Consider the following 12,726-nt stretch of genomic DNA (forward strand, 5'->3'; position numbering starts at 1 on the left):
CATTAGTTTAACTGAAGCATCAGAGACAAAAATGCCCTGTGTATCCTACACTTATGAGCTTATAGGTCCCAAAACTTAATGGATCCAGTGATCTCACAGTGTTGTGAATGCGCTCCTTTCTTTGTCTTCTCTGCCTGCCATTAGCCCACCCAGAGATCAGTGAATCAGCTGTGTTTTGACACTTCATAGGACTTGACCTTTGCCCCCTGCAATGGAGCCTAGTATTGATGCGTTTAGTCTGTGTGAAGCGGATTACAGACAGTAAGCCTGGGTAGGACCAAAAGGACACCTTTCCCCCACAGTGCGCTTTATACCTGAGAGGAAGGCAGTGATTAGAGAGCTAATATCTGTCTGTTCAGCCACTACAGGCACACACACATCCAGGCATAAGCACACACATAAGCACGCACGCAAACTCACATCAGGAATTCATTACTGATCTATCTAAATGGTGCTACTTTATGTGTGCAAATCTGCTAGAAGAGTTAGAGAGAGAATCACAGAGACAGATATGTACACAAAGACAGTGATAATAGAGACAGCTAAGTTGTCCCTATAAGACCAGTTGACCATAGAAAAGGCACTCTGAGAGGCTATGTGATCTATATACAGTACATGCATGCTCGAGCTCCCCGAATGTGAGTTCCCTGTGAATCTAGACTGAGTTCAACTAATCAGAGGTAGACATAACATAGTCAATGTAAATCCGGGGACACTCCAATTTGTATGATATGTTACGTTTCGTATGGTATGTATGGTACAGTAGGTATCATCCATTTTGTATGATATGTTCAGATTTACAATTCATATGAAATATGTTACAAATTGCAATTCGTACAATATGTTACAAATTTACAAAACGTATGATATGTAACGAATTCCAATCTGTTGTGGCTAACCTTAGCTAGGTGGCTAACGCTAACTAGGTGGGTTAACGTTAGCTAGGTGGGTTAACGTTAGCTAGGTGGGTTAACGTTAGCTAGGCTAGGAATTAGGGTTTAAGGTTAAAGGGTTATGGTTAGGGGAAGGGTTAGTTAACATGCTAAGTAGTTGCAAAGTAGATAAAAAGTTGAGAATTGGTTGAAATTGGGAGGAGATTTTCAAAGTACTAATTCTATGGGGCATGGTTTACCAACTGATACACAAAACAATGCCACATTATAAAGTATTATTCAAAATTCTTGCAAGTTGAAGTGAGAAGTTTACATACACTTAGGTAGGAGTTATTAAAACTCGTTTTTCAACCACAATATCTTGTTAACAAACTATAGTTTTGGCAAGTCGGTTAGGACATCTACTTTGTGCATGATACAAGTAATTTTTCCAACAATTGTTTACAGACAGATTATTTCACTTATAATTCACTGTATCACAATTCCAGTGGGTCAGAAGTTTACATACAATAAGAAAATTCCAGAAAATGATGTCATGGCTTTAGAAGCTTCTGATAGGCTAATTGACTTAATTTGAGTCAATTGGAGGTGTACCTGTGGATGTATTTCAAGGCCTACCTTCAAACTCAGTGCCTCTTTGCTTGACATCATGGGAAAATCAAAATAAATCAGCCAAGACCCCAGGAAAAAAATGTAGACCTCCACAAGTCTGGATCACCATTGGGAGCAATTTCCAAATGCCTGAAGGTATCACATTCATCTGAACAAACAATAGCATGCAAGTATAAACACCATGGGACCACGCAGCCGTCATACCGCTCAGGAAGGAGACGCGTTATGTCTCCTATTGATTTGCACTTTGGTGCGAAAAGTGCAAATCAATCCCAGAACAACAGCAAAGGACCTTGTGAAGATGCTGGAGGAAACAGGTACAAAAGTATCTATATCCACAGTAAAACGAGTCCTATATCGACATAACCTGAAAGGCCGCTCGCCAAGGAAGAAGCCACTGCTCCAAAACCGCCATAAAAAAGCCAGACTACAGTCTGCAACTGCACATGGGGACAAAGATTGTACTTTTTGGAGAAATGTCCTCTGGTCTGATGAAACAAAAATGTAACTGTTTGGCCACAATGACCATCGTTATGTTTGGAGGAAAAAGGGGGAGGCTTGCAGAACACAATCCCAAACGTGAAGCACGGGGGTGGCAGCGTCATGTTGTGGAGGTGCTTTGTTGCAAGAGGGACTGGTGCACTTCACAAAATAGATGGCATTTTGAGGACAGAAAATTATGTGGATATATTGAAGCAACATCTCAAGACATCAGTCAGGAAGTTAATGCTTGCTCGCAAATGGGTCTTCGAAATGGACAATGATCCCAAGCATACTTCCAAAGTTGTGGCAAAATGGCTTAAGGACAACAAAGTCAAGGTATTGGAGTGGCCATCACAAAGCCCTGACCTCGTCCTATAGAAAATTTGTTGGCAGAACTGAAAAAGCGTGTGCGAGCAAGGAGGCCTACAAACCTGACTCAGTTACACCAGCTCTGTCAAGAGGAATGGGCCAAAATTCACCCAACTTATTGTAGGAAGCTTGTGGAAGGCTACCTGAAACGTTTGACCCAAGTTAAGCAATTTAAAGGCAATGCTACCAAATACTAATTAGGTGCATGTAAACTTCTGACCCACTGGGAATGTGATGAAAGAAATAGAAGCTGAAATAAATAATTCTCTCTAATGTAATTCTGATATTTCACATTCTTAAAATAAAGTGGTGATCCTAACTGACCTAAGACAGGGATTTTTTATTAGGATTAAATGTCAGGAAATGTGAAAAACTGAGTTTAAATGTATTTGGCTAAGGTGTATGTAAACTTCCGACTTCAACTGTATGGGGGATTTAACCATCCCAGCTCTGCAGATTTAGCTGTGAAGAGACAGAATCATTAGATCATTTGTTTTGGTACTCTCCATATGTAGCTTGTTTTTGGTTGCAGGTTCAGGAATAGCTGAAGAATTGCAGAATTTACCTGGAGCTAAAACTGGAATTAGCACTGCTGGGTGATTTGTGACTTGTTTCTGGAAACTAGGCGCATGTCGCATGTCACTACTTCACAGAAAAGGCATTTGAACGTAAGCTATACAAAAAAATTATCAAAATGCATTTTTTTGTCAGAAATGCCTTCTGGAACATGTGAACAATATAATGTTCATGATGTCACTGCGACAACTGTCGATAGACATAATATAAATCAGCCTATAATCTTTGGTTGTTTAGTACATGGCCTCACATGTGAATCCTTAAAGAGATGGCTGGGGTTTTAAGAGGGTGTGAACATTGCTGAATGGGTGTAGACAAAGAAGAGCTCTCCAGTAGGTTTACCAAAACATTTTCTCAAAAGTGAGTTTACAAGTTTATCAACTTTCAAATCAGAATAACTTTCTCATTGTTCCTCAGCTGTAGTGTATGATATATACTTTTCTAGCTCCGAGTCTCTACTTTTATCCAATGTAAAAAACACAATTTCAAATTTTGCTACATAAGAGACCAAATCGAGCCGGTCGGTCACATTTGATAAGTCATAGTCAATCGATCAATAATCTTATAACACTTTTAGCAAAGATGCTTATCTTTAATTTACAATCTGTAGAAACTATGAGAATAGAAAGGTTGAGAACTTTTGTGATTCATCATAGCACAGTTGAAAAACATATGGCAAATAGAAATCAAAACTGTATGGTGTTAAGAGATAGAAGGGAGGGGTTGAGTGGAGCTGAAGGGTGGGACTAAAATAAACAAGATAATTAATGTAAAATATACTGTGTCTGGGAAATGTATATAGGTTCAGAACTTTTGTTAAACAGCACAGCACAGATAGAGGGGAGGGGTTGATGGTAGCTGAAGGATGGGATTAAAAACAAACAAAAGATAACTATTATAAAATACATTGTTTCCGTAAAATGTATATAGTATGTATAAACTGGAAGTATAAGCCATTAGTTTACACCAATTAGGGGAGGGGTGCTAAGATTAGGGGAAAATAATAAACAAAAATATCTTTACAAAAAATAAATATGGGGGATTGGAAATTATGCAGACAATTACATTGATGGAAGCTACAATCTAGCTGCAATATTAAAGCTGATCTACCCCCATAATAAAAAATAAATTTAAATAAATTTTAAAAAACATTCCAAACATCACATATCATACTAATTTGGCTGTCCCGGACTATAAGCCGCAACGTTTTTCCCAGGCTTTGAACCTCGCGGCTTAAACAATGACGCGGCTAATATATGGATTTTTCCCGCTTTCAATTTTTTTTTCTCCAAAAAAACCACATTCTGTGACGTGCTCAATTTTTTGGCGGCATGAAGCTTTCATTAGACCAATGAAATTGCCGAACGGGTTACGTCAAACAACTTTTTTGTTTACTGTTTAGATTAAATCGAGCGCTCTCAAACTTCCCATCATTCTGATTACGGTAGTCATTTTATCACCCTCATCATGGCAAAGACACGGAGAAATGCATATGATGCAGCTTTCAAGTTGAAGGCGATTGATCTGGCTGTTGGAAAAGGAAATAGAGCTGCTGCACGGGAGCTTGGTCTTAATGAGTCGATGATAAGACGTTGGAAACAGCAGCGTGAGGAATTGACTCAGTGCAAAAAGACAACTAAAGCTTACTGCTAATTTAAATTTTTTTGTTACAAGCCGTGTTTCGTTAAAGCCTATTTTTTTTTTTACAAGCCGTGTTTCGTTAAAGCCTGTGTAAAGTTCATTTGTTTCAATGTACCGGTAGGCACCTGCGGCTTATTTATGTTCAAAATAATATTTTTTTTTAAATTCAGTGGGTGCGGCTTATATTCAGGTGGCCTTAATAGTCCGGAAATTACGGTATGTTACGTCTTGTCTATGAGACCAAGCTGATGAGTTCCCTATCAGTTTCCGCAATAATGCTTTACAACCCTGGGCTCTCCACAACGCCACCCACCTCCTCCACCCCCCTCCCTGGGCTAGGTTTTAAAAAAATGTAACCCTTATTTTACCAGATAAGTTGACGGAGAACACATTCTCGTTTACAGAAACGACCTGGGGAATAGTTACAGGGGAGAGGAGGGGGGGATGAATGAGCCAATTGTAAGATGGGGGTGATTAGGTGACCGTGATGGAATGAGGGCCAGATTGGTAATTTAGCCAGGTTAACACCCTTCCTCTTACGATAATTGTCATGGGATCTTTAGTGACCATAGAGTCAGGACACCCGTTTAATGTCCCATCTGAAAGACGGCACCCTACACAGGGCATTGGGATATTTTTTTTGACCAGAGGAAAAGGTGCCTTTTACTGGCCCTCCAACACCACTTCCAGCATCTGGTCACACATCCAGGGACCAACCCTGCTAAGCTTCAGAAGCAAGCCATCAGTGGGATGCAGGGGTGAGGCCTGGATCTGGGACTGTCTGAGGACCAGGTTTGTGGAGTCTACAGAGCCTGCTGCTAACTGACCCACTGTCACATGTCTACCAGTCCCAAATTCCCCACCCCCGGCCTCTGCAGCTCGCAGTGCGTTTTGGCCCACTGCATTGTGGGTCTGCAGGGAGATATAAGATCACTCCTCCAGCCCAGTGTCAGAGGTAGGGGAGCTAGGAGCATGCTAGACATATTTTCCACATACTTGCTCTGGGGAAATTGTGGAAAAAGTATGTGGGAGTGTGCGCTTAGGTTTAAGAACGCATTTTAAATGTGCCCAAGGTAAGCATTTCAAATAAAACAGCTTTGGATTTAGCATTCACTACTAATCAAAAGCATCCCTGGTTATGATCAGTTCATTTTGGGTTTTAGACTTTGAGACCCGCAAGGAAAAGTTCACTGAGGATATGTGTGAGTCCCAAATGGCACCCTATTCCCTATATAGTCCATGGTAATAAAAAAATTAGTGCACTATATAGGGAATAGGGTGCCATTTGGAATGCACAGTGTCAGTGTGTGACTGACAGAGTGACTGACGAGAGAGTGAGAGGGTCTATAAAGAGTGTTTATAACTGAGAGGTACTAATCAAGACAATATAACTTCCACATCCTTCTCCCTCTCCCTCAGTAGTTGACTACAGAACAATACTGTCGGTGGTGTTTCTTGGACCATGTTAGTTCTAATGTCTAAGACTCAAAACAAACCCAACATCTTCACAACACAGCACAGTCTAGATAAAGCCAAGTCAAGCATGATCAGCTCCTTGACATTGTCTGAATGTGTGTTATATTAATTTGATCTCCATTATGACTCTAATGAGGGAGTTTAGTGGTGACAGAGAGACGTGGACCTAATTGTTTGAGGAGAAACAGACACAGATAACTGAGCAGACCGAAGAGGGCAAGTCCTGCTTTATGCAATGCCAAGTCCATTCAAGGTGAACTGTACACTGTAACTGCTTATACTGGCCTAAGCTGCCCAAGGATTCGCAGAACCCAACTCGACACAGACCCGCCCCAGCCTCTGATTTTGATTGAGAGTTTGTTGCAACAGGCGCCAAGTCCAACAGACACAGATGTTTGAAGATTCAAAAGGATTTATGTTTCATAAGAATGCATCTAAATTATTTGACAATTGATGGTTAAATCTTAAAACAATGTTAAGGCTGGCCACGAGCATCAAGTGTGTGTGTGTGTGTGTGTGTGTGTGTGTGTGTGTGTGTGTGTGTGTGTGTGTGTGTGTGTGTGTGTGTGACAGTATATCCATTAGGCCTATTCAGTGTGTGTGTGTGCATGCATGTGGTGTGTGTTAGTGCTCCCATGTGTGTGTGCGCATACATCCATGTGTGTGTGTTTTTCTCTCACCTGGGTCTCCTGAAGGCAAGGCCATACATCTGGCAGGCCAAGCCCACGGTGGGGGTGTAAACAATGGGCATGAACCTCTCTGTGTCGGACGTCAGCACACGGTAGAACAGCTTCTCATTCCTGTCCTGGAGCCCCATCAGAAATACATATCTGGGAATGGCAGAGGAGGAGGAGGGGGTGAGGGAAAAGGTGAAAATCTTTAACACTGATTCCTAAACCATGCAGGTAAAACAGACTTCAGAGGGACTTTATGAAATACAAATCTCAGAGCGTGACAGAGAGAGAAATAAAAGGGGAAGAAGTGTGTGTGAAGAGGAGAGAGAGACGTCTGGGGTGACTCATCAGATTGCACCATGTGAGAGCAATACCTCACTCTGTCGGCCCCACTTTCCCTTTCCCTCTGGACTTAAGGGCCCAATTGAAAAGAAATGGCCCATAGAAAGTGTGTGGGGGGGGGGAAATGCCACGCCGACTCCCTCCTTGCCTTGTTGAATAAAAGCATTGCTCACCAAGTGCTGATAGTTTCATGTAGTACAATAATTGCTGGATAAAGTTACTGTTGCTTATGTTACAAATGCTTAGAAAAATACACAGCGCACAGAAACACCCATCAGATATCCTACACAAGCTCCTTGTTATGATCAAACATCGACAGGGGGACCCAAATGAACTACTAGCCCACTCCACAGGCTCTCAAGAAATAAGAAAGCTTCCCATAAAATCTGGAGTATAATGTCCCTCTTGTTGGGATGATAGAAAGTATGCATGGCGTTCTCCCACATGGTCATTGGATACAAGGTGTTGACAATCTCTTCTAAAAAAAGGTTGATGGTGTTCCAGCCAGATCAAGTCACGGCTTACATCATACCACAGGGATCATCCACTAGATTCAGACACGGGATGATTTTCTCTTGAGTGGATGGTCAGGGGGCCGGAACATAACTCCAAATAATTTGTAGACTGCAAATTGACCGCAAGAAGCCCAAACAGATATAATATTTAACTAAAACATAATAATTTCAAAGCTTGCTTACATTTGTATACGATCACTTGCCTGCCTGTCTATTATGCATGGGAATACATTTCCAAAATTAAAATCACATGGAGCTGATTCCCTGGTGTTTTTACAGTATTTTATGTCGAACAATAAAAAAATAAAAAAAAGTAAAAAAATATGATAATTTTTTTGCTCAGCAAACTTGGGTGGCCAAATAAAACCACCCGCAGGCCAAATTTGGGAATCCTGCCATACCACCACAATTCAGTGACGAACTAGGGACACAGAAAGACACCAACTTATTGGTGCCCAACATTGTATGATTGGTGATGTGACTTTGAGGCCATGTCAAGACAGTGTCAAGCTAGGGTTGTACCACTCACATGACACTAGGAAACAGGGTGGCACAAAATGTATATTGTCATTAAAATTTGGTATTTCAGTCTAGGTGGCATAGACCAATATGATTATTTTGCTTTCACTTATCTAGTTGTCTTTTCCACTAGCGACTACAGCTTGAGCCTGTTGTGGCTCTCTCTCGGCCTGAAAGCATATCATAGTCAGACACACACACACACACTTTTTTTTCAGATAAAGTGTTTGGGCTGTGTTAACAAGCGTGTGAAACTCTGCTTAAACTTGACATGGGAAAATAACTTTTCCCTCTTTCAACCCCTTCTTTCTCCATCCAAATCCATGATTCTTTACAGACACTCTTGCCGGTTGATTTTTATGATGTTTCTTTAAACTGCTAGATAGCATATCACATGCATCAGGTTAAAAATCACAAATGGACATTAAGAGTTGACCCTTATGACTTTTTAATATTCGTGAGTCTTTATCTCTCCCACTGTGTCTTTGTGCATAGAAGAGGATTTCCCCAATAAATCCAGCCTAGGCCACCATCTCTGTTATCATAGACATGTTTGGGCTTAAAGCCAGTGATGTCCAGAATCCAGCCTGCTTTATCAATGTCCAGACACCAGAATGAAGCCCTGCTTTGGGGAGTAGTAAAAACAGTAAATAGCTGCTGCTTGGAATAGAATGGCATGTATCGTTTTGTGAGCGTTTTGAGCAACGGTCATGCAAAAATAAAGTGATATGGTCGGGTCCAGTAAATACCACAGAAAGTTAGAGAAAAAAGTAAGGCCCAGACTGCAATGGAAATACTATGGCCAGAGGCATGAGGACAGGCAGGGCGAATACCAGCTCTAATAAAGTGGTCCGATGCCATGAGACAAATTGTTGACGACATTGAAAGGGCATGGGAAAGGGAATAAAACACACCTAATTGCTGTTTTGGAGGATTGGTTTGGTACAGTATAGCAACCGTACCTCTTAGTCATCATACCACCCCGCTGGAAAATCAAGTGGGCTAAAAGTAGTGGTGGAAAAAGTACCCAACTGTCATACTTGAGTAAAAGTAAAGATGCCTTAATAGAAAATGACTCAAGTATAAGTAAAAGTCACCTGGTAAAATTCTACTTGAGTAAAAGTCTAAAAGTATTTGGTTTAAAATATACTTAAGTATCAAAAGTAAAAGTATAAATCATTTTAAATTCCTTATATTAAGCAAGCCAGATGGCAACATTTTCTTGATTTTTTTAATTTACGGAAAGCCATGGGCACACTCCAACATTCAGACATCATTAACAAACGAAGTATGTGTGATAAGTGAGTCCGCCAGATCAGAGGCAGTAAGGATGACCAGGGATGTTCTGTTGATAAGTGCGTAATTGGACTATTTTCCTGTCCTGCAAAACATTTAAAATGTAAAGAGTACATTTGGGTGTCAAGGAAAATGTATGGAGTAAAAAGTACATTATTTTCTTTAGGAATGTAGTGAAGTAAAATAAAGTAGTCAAAAATATAAATAGTATAGTAAAGTAAAGTACAGATACCCCAAAAAACTACTTTAGAAGTACATTAAAGTATTTTTACTTAAGTACTTTACACCATTGGCTAAAAGGTCTTCCTGACCACAAATTGACCACAAATCCTGTCTCTCTCTGTCCCATTAACAAACCCAACCAGTCCTCGCACTACACATTCACAAGCCACAAATGAAGACTGCAGATACCATGGTTATTGAGGCAGACCTGCTGTCCTGCCACTATGGAAATTCATCCAACCTTGGGATTACAATTACTTGATGCGTTGGAGTGTCTGACAGAGAGATGTACTGCTCGCCAGCAAACAAGATTTCAAGATACACTACATGCTCAAAAGTATTTGGAAACACCTTCAAATTAGTGGATTCAGCTATTTCAGCAACCCACGTTGCTGACAGGTGCATAAAATCAAACACACAGCCATGCAATTTCCAAAGACAAATATTGGCAGTAGAATGGCCTGTACTGATAAGCTAAGTGACATTCAATGTGGCACCATCATATACTCAGCAAAAAAAGAAGCGTCCTCTCAATGTCAACTGCATCTATTTTCAGCAAACTTAACATGTGTAAATATTTTTATGAACTTAAGATCCAACAACTGAGACATAAACTGAACAAGCTCCACAGACATGTGACTAACAGAAATTGAATAATGTGTCCCTGAACAAAGGGGGGGGGGGGGGGGTCAAAATCAAAACAGTCAGTATCTGGTGTGGCCACCAGCTGCATTAAGTACTGCAGTGCATCTCCTCCTCATGGACTGCACCAGATTTGCCAGTTCTTGCTGTGAGATATTACCCCACTCTTCCACCAAGGCACCTGCAAGTTCCCAGACATTTCTGGGGGGAATGACCCTAGCCCTCACTCTCCGATCCAACAGGTCCCAGACGTGCCCAATGGGATTGAGACCCGGTCTCTTCGCTGGCCATGGCAGAACACTGACACTCACGCACTGAACGAGTAGCATGGCTGGTGGCATTGTCATGCTGGAGGGTCATGGCAGGATGAGCCTGCAGGAAGGGTACCACATGAGGGAGGAGGATGTCTTCCCTATAACGCACAGCATTGAGATTGCCTGCAATGACAACAAGCTCAGTCCGATGATGCTGTGACACACCGCCCCAGACCATGATGGACCCACCACCTCCAAATTGATCCCGCTCCAGAGTACAGGCCTCGGTGTAACACTCATTCCTTTGACGATAAACGTGAATCCGACCATCACCTCTGGTGAGACAAAACCGCGACTCGTCAGTAAAGAGCACTGTTTGCCAGTCCTGTCTGGTCCAGCAATGGTGGGTTTGTGCCCATAGGCGACGTAGGTGCCAGTGATGTCTGGTGAGGACCTGCCTTACAACAGGCCTACAAGCCCTCAGTCCAGCCTCTCTCAGCCTATTTCGGACAGTCTGAGCACTGATGGAGGGATTGTGCATTCCTGGTTTAACTCGGGCAGTTGTTGTTGCCATCCTGTACCTGTCCCGCAGGTGTGATGTTTGGATTTAGGAATCCTGTGCAGGTATGGTTACACGTGGTCTGCCACTGTGAGGACGATCAGCTGTCTGTCCCGTCTCCCTGTAGCGCTGTCTTTGGCATCTCACAGTATGCAATTTCTTGCCCTGGCCACATCTGCAGTCCTCATGCCTCCTTGCAGCATGCCTAAGGCACGTTCACGCAGATGAGCAGGGACCCTGGGCATCTTTCTTTTGGTGTTTTTCAGAGTCAGTAGAAAGGCCTCTTTAGTGTCCTACGTTTTGATAACTGTGACCTTAATTGCCTACCGTCTGTAAGCTATTAGTGTCTTAACGACCGTTCCACAGGTGCATGTTCATTCATTGTTTATGGTTCATTGAACAAGCATGGGAAACAGTGTTTAAACCCTTTACAATGAAGATCTGTGAAGTTATTTTGATTTTTACAAATTATCTTTGAAAGACAGGGTCCTGAAAAATTGACGTTTCTTTTTTTTGCTGAGTTTAGAATGCCACCTTTCCAACAAGTCAGTTTGTAAAATGTCTGCCCTGCTTGAGATGTCCCAGTCAACTGTAAGTGAAGTGGAAACGTCTAGGAGTAACAACAGCTCAGCCGCGAAGTGGTAGGCCAAACAAGCTCAAAGAATAACCGCCGAGAGCTAAAGCACGCAGCTTCACCATGCACAATGCCAAGCGTCGGCTGAAATGGTGTAAAGCTCACCACCATTGGACTCTGGAGCAATGGAAATGAGTTCTCTGGAATGATGAATCCCGCTTCACCATCTGGCAGTCCGGTGGACAAATATGGGTTTGGCGGATGCCAGGAGAACGCTATCTGCCCGAATACATAATGCCAATTGTAAAGTTTGGTAAAGGAGGAATAATGGTCTGGGGACGTTTTTCATGGTTCGGGCTAGGCCCCTTGGTTCCAATGAAGGGAAATATTAATGCTACAGCATACAATGACATTCTAGATGGTTCTGTGTTTCCAACCATGTGGCAACAGTTTGGGGAAGGCTCTTTCCATTTTTGAAATGTTTTATTTATTTTACCAGGTAGGCTAGTTGAGAACAAGTTCTCATTTGCAACTGTGACCTGGCCAAGATAAAGCATAGCAATTCGACACATACAACAACACAGAATCTCAGTCTCTTTGAAGGCTTCCAGGTGTGTGATTTTTCTCTCCCTGCACGTAGCGGACAGACGAGACAGACGCACACAGGATCTCAGTCTCACCTGTCCAGGTCGTCCCTCTTCATCTCGTAGTTCTTGAGGACCCGGAGGAGCTGAACGTCCTGGCTGAGGAAGCAGGGAGGCAGCAGGCCGTGGATCCCCAGCTGGAGACGTTCCTCCAGGGAGAAGGCCATGCCCTAAAACACACAGAACCATAGGAGGGACATCTGTTAGACCACCACCATGACACCAGAGCACAGTAGGGGATCTGTTAGACCATTAAACCACAATAACACCACAGGCCACTATTTAAGGCCACCGTGGGCCAGCTTCTGCAGGACTACTGGATGAGAAAGAATGTCTGACGTTACTGTATACGGTAAGCCCTCTGGTCCCAACTACTCAACATTATCGTGCTGCTGTATGTCTTGACTATAAACTGTGCACTTGAGTGTATGTATT

At 42.3% G+C, this 12,726-nt stretch overlaps 1 protein-coding gene across 1 annotated transcript in view; it reads right to left on the reverse strand.

Moving 5' to 3' along the window:
- LOC115175839 (NADP-dependent malic enzyme-like) overlaps nucleotides 1-12,726 on the reverse strand; it is a 141,148-nt gene that overhangs the window by 83,576 nt on the left and 44,846 nt on the right. Inside the window, exons 2-3 of the mRNA XM_029735395.1 lie at nucleotides 12,328-12,461; nucleotides 6,731-6,880 (exon numbers count right to left, since the gene is read on the reverse strand). Of these exons, the coding sequence (XP_029591255.1) occupies nucleotides 6,731-6,880; nucleotides 12,328-12,461 (284 nt within the window). The remainder of the gene's footprint in view (nucleotides 1-6,730; nucleotides 6,881-12,327; nucleotides 12,462-12,726) is intronic.

This window comes from Salmo trutta, chromosome 3 (genome assembly GCF_901001165.1).
Source record: "Salmo trutta chromosome 3, fSalTru1.1, whole genome shotgun sequence".
Taxonomy (NCBI): domain Eukaryota; kingdom Metazoa; phylum Chordata; class Actinopteri; order Salmoniformes; family Salmonidae; genus Salmo; species Salmo trutta.